This window comes from Trachurus japonicus, chromosome 6 (genome assembly GCF_045865225.1).
Source record: "Trachurus japonicus isolate A0001 chromosome 6, Traja_1.0".
Taxonomy (NCBI): Eukaryota; Metazoa; Chordata; class Actinopteri; order Carangiformes; family Carangidae; genus Trachurus; species Trachurus japonicus.
This window is the reverse complement of record NC_140912.1, coordinates 12,447,028-12,469,121: the sequence shown is the minus strand read 5'-3', so window position 1 is coordinate 12,469,121 and position 22,094 is coordinate 12,447,028. Positions and strand designations below refer to the sequence as shown.

At 43.4% G+C, this 22,094-nt stretch overlaps 3 protein-coding genes across 8 annotated transcripts in view; 2 read left to right on the top strand and 1 right to left on the bottom strand.

Moving 5' to 3' along the window:
* Positions 1-5,067, top strand: part of ano3 (anoctamin 3) — a 36,949-nt gene extending 31,882 nt beyond the window's left edge. For all 6 annotated transcript variants that reach the window (XM_085778880.1, XM_085778879.1, XM_085778878.1 and 3 more), the window contains exons 22-25: positions 10-162; positions 834-984; positions 1,080-1,269; positions 1,804-5,067. In XM_085778880.1, coding sequence (XP_085635006.1) covers positions 10-162; positions 834-984; positions 1,080-1,269; positions 1,804-1,986 — 677 coding nt within the window. In that variant the 3' untranslated portion in view covers positions 1,987-5,067. The remainder of the gene's footprint in view (positions 1-9; positions 163-833; positions 985-1,079; positions 1,270-1,803) is intronic.
* An 8,988-nt stretch (positions 5,068-14,055) lies between these two features.
* On the top strand, positions 14,056-15,194 carry fibina (fin bud initiation factor a). The gene has a single exon (XM_085778876.1). The coding sequence runs from the start codon at positions 14,058-14,060 to the stop codon at positions 14,724-14,726; it is 669 nt and encodes a 222-aa protein (XP_085635002.1). The 5' UTR covers positions 14,056-14,057; the 3' UTR covers positions 14,727-15,194.
* Positions 15,195-18,713: 3,519 nt separating this feature from the next.
* Positions 18,714-21,567, bottom strand: tmem276a (transmembrane protein 276a). The gene is made up of 4 exons (XM_085778875.1): positions 20,598-21,567; positions 20,038-20,151; positions 19,765-19,902; positions 18,714-19,581 (listed from the first exon to the last, which is right to left on the bottom strand). The coding sequence occupies exons 1-4, from the start codon at positions 21,004-21,006 to the stop codon at positions 19,334-19,336; spliced, it is 909 nt and encodes a 302-aa protein (XP_085635001.1). The 5' UTR covers positions 21,007-21,567; the 3' UTR covers positions 18,714-19,333.
* Between the last annotated feature and the right edge of the window lie 527 nt (positions 21,568-22,094).

Genomic DNA, 22,094 nt, shown 5'->3' with positions numbered 1-22,094 from the left:
CCTCTGTAGTTCTCCAGTTTGGCTTCACCACCATCTTCGTAGCGGCGTTCCCGCTGGCTCCTCTCCTGGCTCTGCTCAACAACATCATTGAGATTCGTCTCGACGCCTACAAGTTTGTCACTCAGTGGAGGAGGCCGATGCCTGCCCGGGCCACTGACATAGGTCAGTGTGATCTCTGACTGTCCTCGCACTTCACTTCCTCAGTGTCTCTCACACAGAAGTTTCTATTTTTGGATCTGAGCCCCTTTTTCTCAACAGTTAAAATTTTGTGGGGACCAAATATTTTCCATACATGGCTGAAGGCTTCTTGTGGCAAGTTGCCCTGTAATTAAAGGAAGAATTCACCCTGAAACATTTAGAAATGCCTCGGCTGTAATGAACGCATTATGTGTCAGTGACACAGAATCAAAGAGCAAAGCTCCTGTGTAGGCTTAAGCTGACATTTACCGAGACAAATCTAACGCAGGAAAGGCAGATAGAAGATGTTTCTCCACTGACAGTGGCTTTAATAGACTTAATTGCAGCGCCACCAAAGGAACATGTTGTATTTTAAGTAACAAATTATTCAGTGGCATACCTGCACGTCTATTGGAAACAGTTCTGTCCTCGCATCTTCTCTGGAAGCCTTTGAATCTCACTCGTTTATTATTAATGGAAAGTGAGTATATCAAGACCTCATGAAAAAAGGGATGAAAAACATTTGATCCTCCTTTTCGGTTATGATTTATTAATTTCTCACCTTGACACACAGATCACTGTATAGATATAAGTGGTTTTCTTTGTGCTGGAAACAATATTGAAAAACATAAATTCTCCTCTGTTTTTGCTGTCAGGTATCTGGCATGGGATTCTCGAGGGTATCGGCGTGCTGGCAGTCATCACCAATGCCTTTGTCATTGCCATCACCTCAGACTACATCCCCCGCTTTGTTTACGCCTTCAAATACGGCCCCTGCATGGACAAGTCCCACCACCACGGGGACGAGTAAGCGCTCAAAATAATGCGTGAAGCAGCGAATATACTGTATCTGGCAGAGCAGCTTCTGTTTTGGTCTGATAGCGTCTCCTTCTCCGTCTCAGGTGCTTGCAAGGGTACATGAACAGCAGCCTGTCTGTGTTTGACATGAGCGAGCTGAAGAACAGCAGCCAGCCCAGATACTGCAGGTACAGAGACTACAGAGCACCGCCCTGGAGCTCCGTGCCGTACGAATTCACCCTGCAGTTTTGGCACGTCCTGGCTGCCAGGCTGGCCTTTATCATCGTCTTTGAGGTCTGTCAGCACTCTCTCTTTCTTTTTTGTCTGTTTACCAGCAAGACACACAGCTAAAAATAAATCCCCTCATGTCTGCTCAAGTCTGTCTAACTGCAGATTTACTTTTTGCCGAATTTATTCTTTTTTTTTTAACATTTATTAATTTAGGTGTTATCACCATTAAATGAAAACCTTGGAAGTACAGTTTAGGTGATTTTTATACTTTAAAGGGGATGGAAATTAGTCATTTGGCTACAATCCCACATATTTCCATGTCAATGTTCATTAAAAAAATAAATAAATCTGAAATAGGCAAATTTTGGCAAATTCGTCTAAAAAAAACACACACACACTATGAAAAGTTGAGTTTCCATTCTGAAGAAGAAAAACTGTCATAATCTGCACATATAAAGCATTATCAGCCTTACACAGCTCTTTATCTTGGTCCACACTGTGTTTACCTGCACTGCTCTATCAATTATGCAGCAAATGCTGGAGACAGTTTGTTAGTTCTGTGGAAGGTAACTCATCAATTATTAATCCTTTCCGCAGCACCTGGTGTTTGGCATCAAGTCCTTCATAGCGTACCTCATTCCGGACATGCCGAAGGACCTTTGCGATCGCATGAGGAGGGAAAAGTACCTGATGCAGGAGATGATGTACGAAGCAGAACTGGAGCACCTGCAGAAGGAGAGAAAGAAGAACGGACGGCGTTATCACCACGAGTGGCCTTAGCTTAATAACCCCTACGTCTCCACCACACGCCGCACAGCCCTCAACTCACAGGCACAACCTCCCCCGGCCTGCTTGTTTGTGTCTCTTAGCTTTTAGAGTCGAGCTTCACTCAGCTGATTCTGTACACCAAAGACACCCAGATCCAGATCCCCAAACCTGTTTGGCCCTCGGCCCTGACCCCACCCTCGCCATCTGCTCCACGTCCACTGTTGGCGCTGCTCTTGGTTTCTGGCTCCGACCCACCTCCACCTCCACCTCCACCCCCACCCCGACTTGGCTTCATCCGGCAGGTTGCCCCGGGGTCTGTGCTGTGTCATGGCTTCACTGGGAAGACCTGTGTAATTGTAATGTTTACTATGCAGATCAAGGGCTGCAGATCACCACTGTTCACTTTCTGGCATCCATCCTGCACTCCTCTCTGTGTGGCAGCTAGCACTTCGCTTTGACTCTCCAGTCCGGTGCAGCCAGCAGCATGGCCGCCTACTTCTCCATGAGCGTCAGCAGAGAGCTACTGCGGCGCTCAGCGTTCTTCTTGTTGCAAAAGTGTTTCTGGTGATGTGGCTACCAAACAAAACAGACACTGTTCTTTGCAAAGCGACTGTAAATTGCCCTTGAAGCATGCTGATTAATATTTGCTGCCGTTGCATAAACTGCAAAGAAAAACAGAAAAACAAAAGCACTCATCCTTGATGCTGTTACCGTCCATTCAGTACATTCGACAAAGAACTCCATGAAGTCGTATAAAGTGCATGGTGATATTGTTTTGTACCTTTTGATAGATCGAGTCCTTGTCTTGATGCCTGGTTCACATATGTCTGTACTCAGTGTGAGCTGTGTGCTAATCTCTGTCTGTGCAACTGCTGAGCTTGACTGTCTTGAGTTGAGGAAATGTGAACTTTGTGCAATTAGATTGTGCCTACGGTTGTGCGCACCACAATTGTGTCACCAACATCACGTGTGCCTGTTTGTGCTGCACGTGCTTTTTTCAAGTGCAAGAAAAATTCTCTCTCCTTGTTCTGTTGTCTGATCTGCTGTAAACTCTCTGAACCCTGCTGTGAGGATTTGTGTTGGATGGGAGTCGCAGTACGGTACCTACTCGGGTCTCCGCTAATGGCTCTGAAACGCACCGACTCCCATCATGAGCAACGTATACACTCGCATGCAGGAGCTACAAATCTGCTCTTCCGTCCTGCGCTCGCAGCCTGTTTTTCATTTGCTGTTGGAAACCCTGAAGCGTGGTTGAAACTTGGATCACTTAGGCATACCTGTGGCTTAGAGGTTCAGTTTGCAAAGAACATCCATCCACTGTTGTTCCCTCACAAGGCCCACCGACATACTTCACTTCCAGTCTTTTATTAAGCACACGGTCAGATGCGGTTTCAACTGATCTCTGGCCTTTATCGATGGGAGACTGAGAAATTGGATTTTGTTAAATGCAGAGTCGTGACACTGCCTTTTACTGTGGGGAGTTCTGATGTCATGGATTCGAGCGGCGTGTTTTTTTGCCCAGCGAGAACTCAGGAACACAGGCAGTGTGAGCGACACATCTATCTGTGAGGCTGAGTCAGAATCATAACCATTTCCTGCATCATTCATGTTGAGATGGAAACTTATGGAGTATGTGAAGTGAAGCGTTAATGATCGAGCTAAATTTGGGAGGCGATGGAAACTTATATACACGAGCCCAAACCTTGACCCAGCACAGATCATGTTGATCATGTGGTGGTGAAATAGATCATAAATGATGGTTAAGATATGCAGAGAATCACTGAGAGTTATACTAATGTAACGTCTAAAGGTAAAGAATATCACTACCCTGAATGCACCACACAACACTGAGAAACGTATTCCCTCATTTTACAAGAGTTGTACATTATTTGGATTTGTTCATTTGATTATTTTGCAGTTCTATGTATATACATTTTATGATGTACGTAATGTTTTTATACTATTTATTTTGTGTTACCGGTATGAGTCTGAGTTCACCTGTTTTCACCCTCAGATAGACAAAGTAACGTCCACATTTCTCAGGTGTCCTCTGAATGTTTGCAGATGATCAACTTTTTACCATATTTTCTAAGATGCAATCAAAGTTATCCTGCTTTTTTAAATATATATTTTTGCACTGCAGTGCATTGCATGACTATAATGCACTCACAATTTAGAGCATGATTGATTTTCTTTTAGCCCAATCCCAGTGAGTTTATTGGAGCAGAGTGGAAATCATGGAATATAATCATAAAGTTCTAAATGGAGATTTATGATGCAGGTTGTTGGCTAAAAACATAATGATGCTTTCAGGTCATCGTGTGCAACCCAGACGTTCATTATCATTTCATTCACAAGAGAGAGATACTTGTTTTTAAATCTTCCAATGTTAGCGGAAACTACTCCAGGTTTTCAGAATATCTTCCCTGCTATGTGAACATTGAAAATCTATGCATGTTGTTATCCTCGAGTGCTACATTTCCTTTGAACAGATGCAGATGTAAATGTACTGGTACATTTGTACTGTAGAGTATGCATGACCTAACACCTGCTTTGAGCAGTGCGAACTTCTGTAAAGTTGTTAACGGCGTCTTAAACATATCACCTCCCTTTTTCAGTGTTAATTATTTTCTGGAGGTTGGGATAAGACATATGTTTCTCGATGTGGCAGAATTTTATACCGTAAGAGTATTTTCTACACCAGACTCCAGACTGAGTCATACAATCTGTCCAGGTCTGAATACCAAGAAGAGTCTGATTAAAACAAAACGCAGACCTGTTTTGTTTGAGCATTGAGCTGGGAGTTAGAATTATGTTTACCCTCTGAGAGCTGAAGTGTCTAACCTATGAATGGGGGTAACTCTATGAATAACAACATGACCTTGGATGTTTGACTTGCCCAGCTACTAATCATCTCTTTCTTGTTATCTCCTCCTCTCTAAGAGCATTAGCTCACCTTCTCACTAATACAAATGCTGCACAGTGGTGGAAAGGTGTGTCTCATGCCTTCTGCTGTTGGCAATAGCACAATATGGGTACTGAATAATAAGTAATAATGGCATGACCTTGCACATCTCAGAAAACATAGCAGTCGTGAGGGGATTAAGCTTTCTGTTGTATGCTATGCCTCCTAATAGGATTGTGCTTGAGCAAGTGACGTACTTGACGTGGAAGCACAGCGATGCTAGACCATAGATTTACCTGTACATTAGGATGGTATCATGAAGTGAAGTGTATCAATAACATTGTTTACTTCGTTCCTGTTTACATGTAAAAAAGAAAAGAAAAAAAAACATACCGAGATGTATAAAAATAGTATAACATAAACCAATTTGGATATCACTCTTTTCTGTAATAAATCATGGATTGTATCTTTTAAATCAAACCTGGTCTCTTCGTTTTTGTTCCTGTTACAGTGTAAAAATGGTGAACAAGCAGCCTCAGGGCCTCGCTGATATCATCATCATGAGTTTAATCTGCTTATGGAACAAACCAGAGCACAGCAAAGTGCAGAGATTGTTTTCTTTTTTTCCCCTCCTCACTATTATCACAAACCACAAATCTTCTTGCCAGAGAGTCTTCACATAACATATTGTTAAAGAGATTGTGTTTCAATGACGAACCAACTATTTGAGTTTTGTAGGATTTTCCCACTACGTTATGACTGTTTACTGCCGCCGCTCCTCAGCCCTCGTCTCCAACTGCTTTTCCGCTCATGTCATGTCGGTTTGCACCAGGCTTCGTTTTTTACTGTGAAACACTAAACACTCCATAAGAAACGGTTTGTTTTGAGCTCTAATGACAGATGCTTAATACTTTTATTATTTCCAGCATTCTGTCGTACTGTTGGACGCCCACACCCAGATATTTCCTTTCACCTCTTTGACCCGCAGACGTTCCTCAGTGGCTTAAAGCACAGTGGTTTCACAGCAGGGCAGAAAGCGATCTATTCCCCTCTATCTTGTGGTGCTGCCACTGCATATAAAGGATGGTGGGTGTTATGTGGCATTGGAAAGCTTTTAATGGAATATTAAAGAAGACGTATTCATAGGCCAAACAAAAAAAGAGGACGGGAGAAGGAGAAATGTTTCTTTACTCAAATAAAAGCGGTAAAACAACAATATCTAAACACTCCCTGAAGTAAAAGTTCCTTCATTCAAAATCTGTCTTTAGTTAAGGTACATTATCGGCAAAATGCATACAAAGCAATCTACACACTATACACTGTATATAATTTCTCTGTCTGACAACATAATTTTACCTCTTTATGGGAAATTTAGAGGGTGGAAAAGCCAACAACCCACAGAAACATGGCAGGAACCCACAGCGACACACTGATTTCTCTGTTCGGGTTCAGCAGACAGGACTGCAGAACAGTTTTACCATCCTCGCTCCGCCATCAGTCAATCATGGCTAGGAAGTAATGATACACACCTGTTTTTACTATCATTGATTGAGCAGATGATCTTAGCCAACCACACACACACACACACTCAATCCAGTGTTAATGTTAGGCGGCAGTGTGTGGTGAAAAAGGATGGAAAACGCCTTTTTCCAACAAAAAAGAAAAGGAAAAAGAAAGATGCTCTGGTTTCAGCTGGTTTAATGTTTTTGTATGAGGCACCGAGGTGAAACCTGTGGCTCTGTCCACCAATAAAACAGCAACCACATCATTCACATGTTGCGACGAGCAGTTTTCCAAAGCCGACACAACCCCTGCCTGGCCTCATATATCAGAGGTCTTAACCACTCTCCCTCTCGTGCAGCCAGCCTGCAGACATTAGTTGCTGCTCTCTCCAAGGACCTCCAGGTGACTGATGTTAATGCAGCACAGATTTACAGTGGAGGTTAGGAAGGTAATCATGGACCCAATGAGACTGTAGCCACAAATCCAACGGTGCTGAGGTGCAAACACGACAAGGAGCCAAGGATGACCAGCAAGGGCCAAAGGAGGCAACACTGACACCCACAAATCATCGGATCACTCGGAGAACCAGAGACTGTCTCCAGCATTGCACCACATGGTCTTTACTATCCTATAAAGGGCATTCAGTGGGATTTCTCATATAAAATAACTGTTTGTGAAGACAAAATGAGTTTCATAAAAACACTTTCCACTGATTTAATTAGTAGTTATTTTTCAACCAAGGATAGCGCTGTCAGTTCGTTGGTTGAAAACGTTTCAACAAATATTCAGCCGACTGTCATAATGTTTCTTTACAGACATTCATGGTCCCCAGTTGAGTCCTGTTGATTTATGATGCAGATCTGCTTTTTCTCTACATAAACACTATTCCTGCTGAACGTCAGCATGTAAGCATCATAATTGTGACTGAGCATGTTTGCTTGCTGACATTTTTTAACCCACAACACCACTGACTGTGCAGATCTATCTATCTATCTATCTATCTATCTATCTATCTATCTATCTATCTATCTATCTATCTATCTATCTATCTATCTATCTATCTATCTATCTATCTATCTATCTATCTATCTATCTATCTATCTATCTATCTATCTATCTATCATGTGTGAAATTAATATGTTGGAAAGCTTGAATACGTACAGTTGGTGAAGATAGCAGCACAGCAGGCATGAAAGAGGAGTGAGATCCCGATATGACACGTGGGTGACAGCAGTGACACATGAGTTGACCCGAGTAAAGCATCCTGCCCTGAGACGCTGCAGTCTCAAATTACTTTACAGCTGGAGATGGACAAGAGAGGTGACACCTGAACTCAGGGTCAGTTTGATTCATTCTGCACGTTCAATATGAAAACTTTGATAAACATACCTATTTTTCCTCTATATGCGGCCTATCTATCCAGATGCCTGCTCCCTGATCCAACATTTAGCATAATTGTAGCCTACTCACACTATAAAATGTGACATGATCCTGCTTGTTTGTGGCCTGCAACACGTACAGTATTACAGTTTTTCTCAGTCGCTTTGGTGCTATTCTCAGATCAGAATGAAAGTTCTCATAACTATTAGTTCAACCTCCACAACATGTAGTCATTTGTCCACATCATAGTAGCAGTTTCTCCTTCCTCTGAACAAATTGCAAATGCTTTTGGACATGTATCAGTTGCTCTCATACAATTCTCTGCTGTTTTACAACATTATCGTTTGTTTATGTCATGTCAGTCAAAATGAACTATACTTTTGAACGCTGAATGGTCTTTCCCTATAGAACTAATAGTCCTCATTTCATTGCTTGAGTCATTACATACAAAATTCTTGAACTAGTTTTCAAAATCTGTCAAACTAGTTTTAAATTTTGGGAGAAGCACTGTGAATTCAATTATTCAAACATTTAGAGTAAGGAACAACAGGTATGTATGGTATTGGACAGTAATTCAGCACTAAACAATCTGCACTGCTGTCATTGTGTCAGGCATTACTGTAAGATACAGTGGGACAAGAACTTTTTTACATTTACATTTAGACTTACAGCTTCACTAGAGAACAGATTTACTGTGTTGTAATGTATTACAGCAACCACAGTAAAGATTTCCCATCTTTACAGTACGGTACTGTACTACAGCATTTTACAAGTAGGAAGCACTTTTACAGTATTATACACTACAGTAATAATGGTTGATGCAGTAGCCTACATGTACTGTACATTACTGTAATTTTACTCTGCATCACATAGGATTACAAGACAACCTCACAGAGGTGGAAGAGACTGAGCCCATTACAAACAATGGCATAAGGTTGAAAGAGATACAATGTAAGGATGACATTACTGTATCTTTGGGAATATTGAATCTGTTTCAATCGCTACAATTGACAGAGTGATGTAGATGAAAATGTGACAGGAACGTCTGGATGTGCAGGAATGATTTACAGTACTCTATAGGTTCAGTTACTATATGTTTGTTGTAGATGACTGTAGTGTATTTTTCCTTTGAACAATGCTGTGAACAAATCAGAATTGCAAAGAGCATATGCAGTAGAAATGTGAAACATACATATTCAGTATACAGTAATGTGTAACTTTACTGTAGTTTTCACGCTACAAGTAGTGTATAGTGCTGTCTTGAGCATTTTCAGGTAGTATCATCACTTTTTGCATTGGAAAACACTTAGAGAATAAAGTGTCCTAATGAAAACATGACAAAGCCATTTGACTATCTTGTTCATAAACGATGGTGTCAGGGCTTCTCATTTTGACGACACTGACAGTTTCATTGACATGAGTACTTGCTTTTGAGGGATGGACAATCCATTTTGAGCAAGTGACGCGCTTTTGCAGGTTATCCACTAGGTTTTGCAGTTTGTGATAATTGTTCTGAGAAATGCACTAACTGTTGTGCAAATGTTAAGAGTGATGTGAGAAAAGCACCAAAGCGACTGAGAAAAACTGTAATATCGAAATGAAATGGTCTGTTGTCCTGATGATGAATAATTAATAGGTGGTGCATGGTCATCAGTATCCTCAGTTTAAACGATGAATTGTGTGGAGATTCAGTGAAAACTACAATGAGAGAAAAGCCTCGGAGCATCGGGATCTGATGAGACAGGGAACTGGAAATCATTAGTTAAACAGCAACAAAAATTTCTTGCGATGTCAAAATACTTGCTCGGGGGCTGAAAAGGTTGCACAAAGGTTGCACGCACGGGAAGAAGACATCATGAGAGCACACAACGTAATGATGAGCTTAGACAAGAGGCTGAACAATAGAAATAATTGTTTTACCAAACACTATATTTTCTGGGCTGGGCTGACTAAAACAAACCATGGATGTGTTGAGGCGTCCGGAGAGCGGTGTTAGAGCTGAGGGCAGAGGTCATCGTCTACACTGTTCACTTTGATAACACTGACAGAGGCATTATGGGAATTTCCAGTTTGTTACCTTCAGTGGTTTGATTCCGGTGGATTTAATGCTTGGATTTTCTTCAAGATGTTTAACATTATTTTAAACAGTGTTTAAAAGCACTGAATTAGCTATAGTCCTATATGTCTTGCAGTATTGCATTACAGTCTGTTTGGTCTCTAATGTGGAATATTTAGGTAATTCCCCCCAAATCACTGAATTTCTTCATAAATGCACTTTTAATTGCATTGCCTCTCTGTCAGAAATTACTTAAGTATTTGGTAGGCTATATTTTCCAGAGGAATGTGCAGTGTAGCTACATAAGGTCCTGCCTAGATGTTATAACCAGCCTAAAATATTCTCCACTCTACTCTAATATTTTTTTAACATCGTTTTTCCAATAATAAATAAAAGGAATAATCTTTTTATATGTGGGGAGATAATGGGAGATAATCATGTCTAGTGTCACTACCCGATTTGCGACGCTACCCGATCTGTGACAAAACTGGTCTGCGCATGCGCAGACCGGCCGCCATCTTGGACAGCTGCCTACGGCAACTCCACTTGGACAAACTTCATTTGGGCACTGCCCGATTTGCGTACATGCTTAAAGTTCTGTGAAATTAAAATACGGTACTGTGAAAATGATTAAAAAATAAAATAAAATAAAAACCGCGGAGGTCCGTCATAAGACAGCCGCGGCAGACTCGTTTATTCAGTGAGTGTTGTGGTAGTTGTGATTGTTTGTGGTTGTCATGGTGATGAGGCCGGCGAGAAAAGAGGACTCACAGATCGGGTAGCGTCGCAGATCGGGTAGCGACATCTAGCTACTCTAACTTGCACCGGAAGTAGGCTACATCTACACTCACTTCCGCGTTGAGGTATCGCGGTCAAACCGCAGGCCCCGCCCACCACCGCTGCTGCAGGTGGACAGGTGGACAGGTGATACAGCTCATACAGCTGCGTGTATCAAGATGTTTAGCAGTGGACACAGGAAGAAAGTCGGCCACATGTTTGAGCCTCAGTCACACCCAGACTCAGGAGTCGGTTTAGGAGGAGTTTGTTGTTGTGACGAAAATCAGCGACTGAAGGACTCATCAGAAAGGTGAGGTAGCTGTTTGTTTATGTTGTTTGTTTATGTTGTTTGTTAGCTTGTATGTGGCAGAGGCTAGCAAAGTCAGAGGCTAGCTGACTCAATAAAACTGTTAGCATCCTTTCTTTCTTTCGTTCGTTCTTTCTTTCTTTCTTTCTTTCTCTAGCAGTGGTTGACACAGTGTTAGCGGAATGTGCTAAAGCAAACTGTGGCTCTGTACTGACAAAGTTTCAGGTTTATTTTGTCTGGTTGACAGGATTCATTTCATTCCTTATGTGTGACATATGAAACCTTGAATTTCTATTTATCTATCTATTTTTATGAGAGCGGCGTCACTGCGTCTCCAAGGTGGAAACACAGTCATGGCGTTGACTGCTGATTTGACTTGTAGGCTATCATAGAAACATAGTGAAAGGTTGAAAATGTAGCTGTTGATTAACTTTATGGATTTTTTTTTTTTTAAGTGTTTTTTCTGTAATGAAGGGCTACATGAATTAACCCAGATTCACTGCTGATAAGTGGCCAAAACCTCTCACATGAAATTTATTAGACCTAAATAATTCCTCTGGTTGTGATGAGCAGGAGGTCATTGAGATTCACTGTGAGTCAGCCTCCCACGCCGCCTGCAGGCGCTGAACCCTCTTGCTCCCTCAGATCAGCACTGAGAGGAAACCTATCACCACAATCTGAAAGGCATCTGTCCAAACTACAGCCCTCAGTCCTCCGCACACACACATACAGACACAGACACACACACTGTACAGTAGAGGATCAACAAGAACATCCCTCGCAACTCCACTAAATTATATTTGTTGTTGCATCTGTTGCTACATCTGCCTTCACACAGCTTTGCCTTGCAGTAACCCGCTCTGCCTTGGTCAGTTTACTCTATCAGTGTTTATGTTGAGAGACACTGTATTTATTCAGGTGTGAGACTTATGAAGGAACGGACAAAGACTGCTTGCTGGGAAACCTCAAACTGGCTTTGCTTGTAATTGTTCATTCAACAGCGCAACAGTAGTTTTCAAACAAACAACTTTTTTTTTCTTCCTAAAAGACTCTTCTCTGACGATCCACCGTTATGAGTAAATAGAAAACACATGCATTTACTTGGTTTACCACTGTCGCTCTGAAGTACAATTGTTAAATATTTCCATAGCTTCATACTGAATGTTACAACTGTACTATTGTGCTACGCTACAGATGCCATGACACGGACTTTTTGTTTTTGTGTGCTGACCCGTTGAAGACACTTTCAAAATCTTCCATGAGCGTGTGTTGAGTTATGAAAGTGTCAAGTGTGTTGACAGAAAGACTCAAAATAGTTTAACTTTGTCAGCAGAGAGAGAAAACAGCTTCTGCATTATAATGGTTTTGTTCAATAAAACTGGAAAAAAAAAAAAGTTTTTTAACCTGAAATGATTAATTAATCTGTGAAAGACGTTTTTCACAGTGACAAACTCTACAGATCCTCGCAGCTCTCAGGGTGTTTTAACGTCTTTCAGCTTCATTGTTTTGGTTCAGTCTGACAGCTGTCTTAGACACAAGCTCTAATAATCAATCAATGTTGCCTCTATGTCTGCTCCCACACAGGAGACGGACGAAAGTAGCAACTAGTGAATATAGAGGGGCATATTTTCATACTGGGCCTAATATCTTTCAGGAGTTGATTGATTCGAGGACAACTGGACTTGATTTAAAATTCTTGTTACAACTTTTCTTTCTGTGTTTTGATTCTCTGATCTCAGCTCATGTTTTTTAATATATCTTTGACTGCCAACTTGAACTCTCCTGGTTTTGTTTACCCCTGCTGCAGACTGCACCCCTCCACTTGATAAAGTAAACCCTGCTTTGATCCCCTTACTCACAATCGAACGAAGTGAGGGCAGGAACATAAACAGCAACTCCAGCCAACAGCAGACACTATGCATTTACAATTTGCCCATCTTTTGGCAAATAAGCATGTCTGACATATATTATTATTTTCTATATAAAAACAATATATGGCATTATGCAGTTTCTTATCCCCACTGTCTTCTTCAGCAACAAAACCTCAAACCTCCTGCAGATACAGTATAGGATATGGATGGATGGATCATCAAACAAAACTTGCAGTTTCCAGCTCTGTGTTTACAGCCTGCCATATGTTTCCAGTTTGGGTGAGCGCTGACATGCTGAGAGCCGTATCTCGGACCACCTAGTGATGATGTAGTTATCCAAGGCAGGATGTGCAGCGGAGGGGCTCATATCCCAGGAGACCCTCCGTCAGTAATGTAATCACCTGACTGAAGTCGTCACCGTGAGCTCTCTAACTACACCCCAACTCTCAGTCTGGGAATGCAATCGCGCTGCATCCATTATACTCTGCTGCTCTAACAGTCACAGTCTGCAGCTCCATATACAAACCTCCTATAGAGCCGGCCTCCGCTTTGACAGCACGTACAGTCTTTGGAAAGATTTGTGGGAAACGAAAATAATCAATTCAGTCTTTTTTTCTTTCCTTTGACAGTGAAAATGTTGACACATTCTGGAAATGTTTATTAGTTTGATAGTTTTATTTCGCCATTAGGGAATTTTTTTCTGGATTAGTCAGACCTGTAGACCTGACAAGTGTTAGACAGGCAGAGATTATTTATTTGATTATTGCTACAGGTCTTATGTAGAAGTGTGTGTGTGTGTGTGTGTGTGTGTGTGTGTGTGTGTGTGTGTGTGTGTGTGTGTGTGTGTGTGTGTGTGTGTGTGTGAGAGGCACAGAGAGAGACAGAGAGACAGTGGGTGGGTGTGGGGGGGGGGGGGCTAATAAAGTTATAAGAAGAAAACTGAGCTGAAATCACAGACAAACACAACTCATTGGAATAAAACAGCCTCAACTGTTTTATATTGGTAACAGTCAATATCCAATACCAATGTATATAACCTTTATAGGCCTATAAATGATATCGGCTTATAATCGATGGGCCTAGTGTGCCAGTATAAACTTTATTTTATTGTTCCTTGTTGGCTGTGCACTGCCCCAGTGTAGCTGGGGCCCGGGGGCCACCGGGGGGCCACCGGGGGCCCCTGTCTGCTCGAGCAGGCGGGTCTGTGCCTTTTAGGTGCATGACGGGGATGTGTAACATGAGTCGGGATGAAAACTGCGCGCTGGGTCCAGGCTGCCAGAACAGATGCCGGCCGTCCCAGGGAGAGAGAGGAGGTGCATGATGGCTCCCGTCCCGCTGCTGCTGCTCAGCATCGTCGCGTCGTCGCTGCCGGCGGCCTCGGGGGTCTACGACGGGCCGCTACAGCCCGAGATCTCCAACGGCACCTTCCACCACTTCTTCGTCCCGGACGGGGACTACGACGAGACCGAGGACCCGGAGCAGTGCCAGATGCTGTTTAAGTTCTCGGACGTGTCCCCGTGCGCGGCCAACGAGGAGCGCGACGCCGTGGTGCGCGAGGACTACGTCATCGCCAAGCTGCAGGCGGAGGACGCGGCGCGGCTGCTGGAGGGCATCGGCCGCACCGTGGCCCACGACCTGGACGGAGAGGACAGCTACGGCAAGTTCCTGCAGCGGGAGGTGTCTCAGATCAGCGAGGCGTTCTCCAGCGTGGACAAGTCTCTGGTGGAGCTGGAGGTGAAGTTCAAACAGAGCCAGGACACGGAGCTGAGAGAGGAGCAGCAGCTCAACGGCTCCGTGGTGAAGCAAGTGGGCGACATCCGCGACGCGCTGAGGGAAACCACGGACATCTCTCTGGGACTGAAAGATAGACACGAGCTGCTCGCGCTCATTATCCGCAGTCACGGCACCAGACTGAGCCGCCTCAAGACCGAGTATCTCAACTATGGCTCGTAACGGGGACAAGGCAGCTTCATGGTTGTGTGTGTGAAACTTGTGTGCGTGTGTGTTTGGTTTGTGAGAGACAGATAGCTAGAGAGAGGACCCTCCAGTTCAACAAACAACTGGAAAGTATACACCGTGGCTTATGAATACCCTCCCCAAGTATTTAAATATCTCTGACCTTGTGGTTATTCCCATTTCCTTGGATCTTGTGCCATTTAAGGGAGCTCGAACAAAAACATCAACACATTCCTCTGAGTCAGGGGGGAAAAAGGAAATGTGAACATAAATGATGTCTGCCAGGAACCCTCTGTGCCACTTCTGAGGAAGAGTTTTATTCACTATAAGTAGGTTATAAAAATAATAGCTGGATCTGTTCCCTTCTGGATCAATAAACCGGCCAGCCCTCTGTGTGTATGGTTTAAAGATGTTCACAATTTTAAGGTTATCATGACTAAGCAAATAAATACTTAATTTTCATCACATGTTCCAACTTTGCCCCTTTTTTTTTTGCTTTCAAGCTAATTTTTCCTTTTGTGTGAAATTTATGTTTTTGTCCCGAGGTGTGTAGCCTTCAACAGTCGCACAACGCTGTGATGTAAACACCACCTCCATCCTTTGAAGCTTGAGGTTTGCATAAACACAAAAGCTTTTGAAATCTGAACGTTTGATCTGGAGCAGAGAGCGACCCTCCTCCTCTGTCATGTCTTTATACCACAATGTCTGTTTTTTTTGTCGCTGCAAGTGGCGGATTTTACCGTCCCCTTAAGTTGCCCTGGTTAATTGGCGTCTGAAGTCTGTCAGTGGCCTCCCACTTCCATCTGGAAATCATCTCCTCAAGTATGAAATATGTTTGTCCGAAGGCCAACGTCATTATCATCTATTCTTTTGTTTGAGTTTTGCGGTTGATATGAAATGTTTTTTGTATTTTTCCAAAAAATAGATGTATAAAAAGGTGCAGCGCTTGTTAAAATCTCTGTCCAAACGCTCTAGTGTGGTGTTGACATAGATCACTTCATTTCAGACAAAGTGTTTATGGGAGGGAAGTAGTTTTGAATTCCTGAAAGACATTAACTTTGTCCTCCGGGATCTCTCACACACACAATGATCTACTGGTATTTGCAGAGCCTTTAGGCTATTTTAATACTTAGAATACCTTTGTCATCATTTGTTTATTTTCTGCCTTTTACTAGTGTTCGTCTTCTAACCAACGTCTGCGTCAGCCACAAAGTAACTGCCATCAGCATGCCAGCTTTTTACAGAGATAATGTCTCCGCAGATGTGAGTGAGCCAGATGGGCGGCCATGGGCGCAACTGGGTGTGATTTCCTCTGTCTGGTTTTCCTCACAGTCCAGCTTCCCCTGGAGGACCCCTTTTTAAAAACAGCTCTCTGTAGCTCGGCAGAGCGTCGAGCTGCGGGAGCTCCATGTGCAGGGAAACCCTATATGTCTGTATGGCTCTCAGTTTCCAGGGGCACTGCACAGGGCCCAGAAGATCTGATTAAAAGATTTGGTTGAAATTTCCACTGTGTAAATAAAGGTAGAGCGAGAGGCACGAAGGCTCCCAACAACCCACCCATCATACTTAATTTTTGTCTTTTTTGGCCTAAATCATTAATCCCACCTTTTAGAAAAATATTTTCTCTTTAGATTAGTTTCATGTCTCTGATGCTTTGCGGCAGGAAGCGGTGAGCGTTGAGCCTGCTGCTCGAAGAATGCCTTCTCCTCTGACATTTCTTATGGACAAACAAAGAGAGGTCAGGAATGTAGACCACAGTTGACCTGAGAACAGAGTGATCCTTCTCCGTGCAGAGCACAAAGCCCCAAAACCACATGCTGCTGTTGGGTTATTATTAGAAAGATGAGAGTGATTTGGAAACTACTGGTCCTACCATAATCACCTCTGCAGGGCATGCTAACGACTACCACCTATCAGCACCACTGACAACTTGACCCTCCTTCAGCTTCATCTACCAATGAAACTGTTTATATTTCACAGTCCTTGTTTTGGGAAAAGACATGAGGCTGCTCTTTGTTCACACTTTAATGAGAACAGCATGAGCCTGACAAAATCATTTTAACCGCTTTATCCTGGGGCTTTTCAGGAGGATTCCCAGTCTTCATCAGTGGGGCCAACATCCTCTGATGAAGACCATGAGATGAGCTCGAGAGCTTTAGAAAAAGCATGCGAGTGGAGCTCGAGTTAAGTCAGTTTGCAAAATTTTGAATAAATCTTTCAAAAATGTTTCTGATAGAACAAAAGATAATCAGTCTGACAGTCTAATAGTGAGACACAATGGCTGGGAAGTTTCCATAATGGTAGAAACAACGTACCGCAGTTGAGAAAGACAGTTTATAAAAGTAAAGGAACTCAATTCCAGAGAGTGACTCCAGAGTGACTCCTTTAAGAATAATGTATTGTCTATATAAAGCTAGATTATATATATTTTTAAAGTTATTTCTTTGGGCATTTTTGCCTTTTTATTTGACAGGAAGTTGTGGAGAGATACTGGGGGGATGAGACGCAGTGAAGACAGTTGGGAATCAATCCGGCAATAACTTCTTTATGGACATGCTCTTAACCACTCAACCACCAGGCACTCCTGCTGGATTATAATGGTTAATAAATCTATCATTATACATCATAATGTATCCATTGATTACATATTATAACAATAATTTGACAGAGAGCAGTGGAAAATATGTGCTTAATAACTTTCCGTGAGTGTTCAGTCTGCGTTCACTCAGATTCTGCACTCATGTTAACCTCAGTGTTCAGCGCTGGCCACTCACTTTTCCAGGGGTAATTACGTAGCTACTTTTTAGTTCACCACATCTCTCTCCTGCAGTGTCGGGTTTAAATTCAAAACATACTCTGACATCATAAAATTAGACGTGTTGTACAATAACTCGACGAGTAATTAATGCCGTGAGCACATAATATAGGACGTGTAGGATTTTCTGCTCATTAAACTCGTGCTGCAGGTCGTCTGTTACCAGAGAGAGTTCAGTTCAATGCAACAACAATGCAACACTGTGAGAGAACCCAATGGGTTTTTAATGAATTTGACCGTTTAACTGCATTCGAGAATTACTTCTTCCCTTCTGCAGATTGTCCAGCTCAAGAGGCGAGAGTGGATTACTGCTGCTCTGAAACAAAATAACGGTCAAAGCTGCTCATCTCCCATCCTGTCTGAAAGAGCAGATGATCTTATATTCTGAGTTTACAATATTCTGCTTACCATTTATTACATCATGACCTTATAATTGCTCCAGTGGTCAGCGCGGTTTAGCAAGAAGGGTTTCATTCAAGGCTGCAGCTGTGTATAATAACAGCTCGAGGAAGATATTCAGTATAATCTGAGTAAAGCAACAGTGAAGAGAAGATGCTGAGGAGCAGAGGAACCTCAGGAAACGAGTGAAGCCAGCGTTTGAATCAGATGTCAGAAAGGTTTTCATTTCTCATAAGAGTTGTGGGAAAGTAATTCCAGCTCCCAGAGGCTGCTCCGTCAATGGAAAACAGTTTATTAGATCAATCACAGAAGAAGTGTAAAATTTGTTCAGCTGTCAGTGTGTTTCTGTTTGTGAAGGATGCCATCCAAGAGATTTTGATGTCATTATCTGGGTTTCCTTTTTTCATGGATCGGTTATGTTTATAAAGGATATTGTATTGCCACTGTAACGCACAGCAAACAGTTAATTCACTTTTTTCTGTTGTATTTTATTTGGATTTTTTTTATTTTTTTGTCCAGTTTTGGTCACTGACTCAAGCTTTGGCCTCCGACATTTTCACATTTAAAGGTTCAGTGGCTGCATTTAACAGTCGCCTATAACACCGACAGCTCTGCTGCTTTAAAAGCGGAGCAGTAAAGGTTTTGACCCCATTAGCAGCCTCTCCGCCTGCTGACATACCAATAAACTCATGTCATAACGCAAGAGGAAGGACAACCACAAAGACATTTATACAGTGTCTGCTAAGTGTGTTACACAGGAAACTGTTCAGTTTTGCATGGCTGTTTTATTTCTCAAAAATATTTTGATGGGGGTAAGACCTCAAGAACAACAAAACATTTCCCTCAAACACAGTTTGGTCTTGATGCTCATATTTTTCCTTGGATAAACACAGATGCATCTGCATACATACAATTTTTTAAAAAGTACATGTACATATCTTGTTTTGAATGGGTACATAATGATACACAGTTGCCCTTTTGAAATGTGACAGTACACATCCATAGATTGATCGTCAATACAGATTTCAAAGTTGTGCTATGGGTTTTCTGCCAGTGTTTCTTTTTCTCTTTTTTTTCTTCTCAAACTAGCAGATTTTACAGGAAGAAAATTTGTATAACTATTCTCTTCTTGAAGAGCAAGCAATAACACTGAACAGTTCATTCATAAAGAGGGACAGAAAAAAGCACCAGAGGAACTGAAATCATCTTCAGTCAAACGTCGCCTCTTTTTTCATTTTCATGTGAGCCAGAGCCAGTGTCCTGTGCTTTCTCTGTGCCGAGCCGTGTGAAGGCTCTCTCTGCTCTGAGTCCCTGGGTGAAACTGTCTCTGGAACAGGGCTCATCACTGTTTCAGGATGAGACAGGTGTCTGTTAGATGTGCGGCAGCCTGTCAGACGCAGCCGTTCTCCTGCCTGGGCTTGTGCACCACGGGGCTGTGTGGAGGGTACAGGGAAGGGGCGAGCGTGCACAGGAAACCAGCCAGCAACGTAAGGCCCAGTCCACCCCATGCACAAAACATGGACCAACCATAACCGTGACTGATGTCCTCGGGTATGCCAAACATGTAGCGAGGATAGCGGGACAGTTCAAAGTTGATCCCGGCCACACATGTGCAGAGGGAGATTATGCAGCATGTCCCTGCCAAAACAGAGAGAGAGGAAGAGGGAGAGAGCGGGGAAGAGAAAAGCCAGCAGTCAAACATCACAGCAACCCAATTTCATCTCCTCTGATGCATCATTTCACCAGCTTTTCATTGATAAAGACTTTACTGCCCCTCTGTGGCCATACAGGGTAGCGCTCTTTATGTAAAGTACATCTCACCTCCCATGAGGAAGAGAAGTCCAGCGACGTACTGCATCAGATCATGCTCCTTACAGCAGCCCAGCACTCCTATGATCCAGCCGAACAGGATGATGGAGATGGCCATGCCTATGAAGCTGGCCGTCATCCTCTGCAGGTCTGCAAAGCGGCACACAGCACAAGAGACAGTGATGGTTGGAGGGGGTGAAGCCAAGTTTCTCTGTATTAATTCATCAGATTTTGATAAAGGCGGTGGTGATGGTGATGGTGATGGTGATGGGGAGGGGGACTCACGGAGCGCGTGCCACTCATCCTGCCTTATTGTCTTCGTCAGATTGATTGGCAGATTTCTGGGGAGCACTGATGATGAGTAGTAGTATTTTATTGGTGTGCAGCGCGGAACCAATCCTGTGGATGTAAACAACGCAAAGAGGGTGTCACATAAGCACCGAGATCAGATGAAGAGGATATCACAAGGCTCTCTGCTGCCACCCCCACCCCCCTCCCAAAAACAGCACCTACCCCCTCCCCACCCCCCCACCCCGTCCACCACCACCCACCCATCCACCCACACCATGTAGAGTAGCTTATTGTACGCATCTTGAGGCTTCTGTTACTACAGCTTGCCCCTTTGTGCTGGGAAATAACACCGCGCGTCGATCGTATTGTAACTGTACTCCGCGGTGTGCTGCGTAGGCCTTGAGGGTCTGTGCGCAGCATCAGCACCTTGGATAGCGCATTCGCGCACAAAGTATTTACAGACAGCGCCTCGCACAACAACACAAATGTCAAAAAATAAACACACCATAACACAATTAGGACAATTTCCCCTCACAAAAAAATCTCCCCCAAACCTTTAAAGATCAAATCCTCTGTCTCCAAGTCAAAGCCCTCTCGGTGGCACTTTCTCCACAGTCCGGTGACGGTGGAGTTGAATTGCCGACTGCAGAGGGACTCCATGGCCGGGGCAGGAGGCAAGAAGTGCCGCTTGGCCCGCAGCAGCAGCATTTGGCCGCTGACACCGGAGCCCGTCCTCTCCACGGTCTGCTCCTTCGGCAGCATGCGGAGCGGGAGGTTGTTGTTGGAGATGTAGATGTAGCCGGGGTCGGGGTTTCTTTTGTTTGAATAATTCTTGCAGCGTTCCCGGTGCCTCCTCGCGTCGGTCTCGTACCAGTTGTCGGTGCTGATCGCGACTGCTATGAGCCCCAAAGCGCAAAAAGCCAGAAAGAGACCTGCCACGGTTAAAGTCCTCATAGCAGCCATGTTCCATGCGTATCTCGCCTCGGTGCCGTGTTAATTCCACGGGACAGCAGGACCCCGCTCCTGGCTGCTGCTGCTGCTGCTGCTGCTGCTGTTGTCAGTGTCTGACGTGGGGAGGAAATTCAGCAATACGAGGGAATCTGAAAGGCAGATAAACCCCCAAAGCCCTCATTTCTTTGATTTGTCACCCATCGCTGAAAAGAGCCAAATTCCGAAGCAGAGGATAAATAAATTTGGGCCTCGATGAGCTATTTTGGATGTCTCCTCTCTGCCTCTGAACTCAGTCTAGCCTAGATACTGGCCAGTCCAACATTTCTCTTCCAGTAGATGGAGACAGAGTAAATATTTGAGAGCACAACAAGCCCCAGGCCTGCTGCTCTCACCGTGCTGTAGATTTGGATCTGTAGGGAAAGATTGCCAAAGTTTGACAGCTTAAGTACTAACAGAGGAAGTAAACTCCCTCGGTTTTTTTCTTCTTTTTTTCTAAATAGACCATGTCCTGTATCAACACAGCTGATGGGCTCTTAAGTGTTTAGTTCTGAAAGACAAACCAGACTAAACTTCACTATAAAAGTCTTGATCCGCTCCTTGTGGTGTGCAGGAAACGGTTTCATCACATCCACCAGATTGCCTCTGGTAACTTTCCATCCCAACAGGGTCAAGCTAAAGCGTGATACTGTTTTGACTCATGTGAAGAGGCGCCTGTGTCACCACAACCCAAACTGCATCATGTAGGACTTAAGTGTTGGCTGCATGTGCAGGATGTACTGTATGACCAAAGCAGATCTATGGGTTATATATTCCACATACACAACAAAAGAACTAAGTTACAGGGGCTGTGGCTCCAGACATTTGTTTTCGCTGGTTTCATTCTCATGCTCAAAACTTCCTCAATTGAAACCATAATGCCAAACTAAAAGAGGAACAAGCCCAATTCCAAACTTCACTTTTGGTTTCGGCTCCTGTGTGCAGCAACTCTTAAAAAAATTCCTACATGAATAAATCATACAGGGAATTTGGTTGTGATTGATTTTAAGAAAACAAGTATCATATTTACCTGCACCTACACAATGTTCACGAAAACCTGATCT

Coding starts and splice junctions, on each gene's coding strand:
- tmem276a (XM_085778875.1), bottom strand. CDS start 21,006: ATGGCTGCTATGAGGACTTTAACCGTGGCAGGTCTCTTTCTGGCTTTT. Junction 20,152..20,597: donor AGAGGATTTGATCTTTAAAG/GTTTGGGGGAGA, acceptor TTACATCCACAG/GATTGGTTCCGCGCTGCACA. Junction 19,582..19,764: donor ACTTCTCTTCCTCATGGGAG/GTGAGATGTACT, acceptor CTGTTTTGGCAG/GGACATGCTGCATAATCTCC.
- fibina (XM_085778876.1), top strand. CDS start 14,058: ATGCCGGCCGTCCCAGGGAGAGAGAGGAGGTGCATGATGGCTCCCGTC.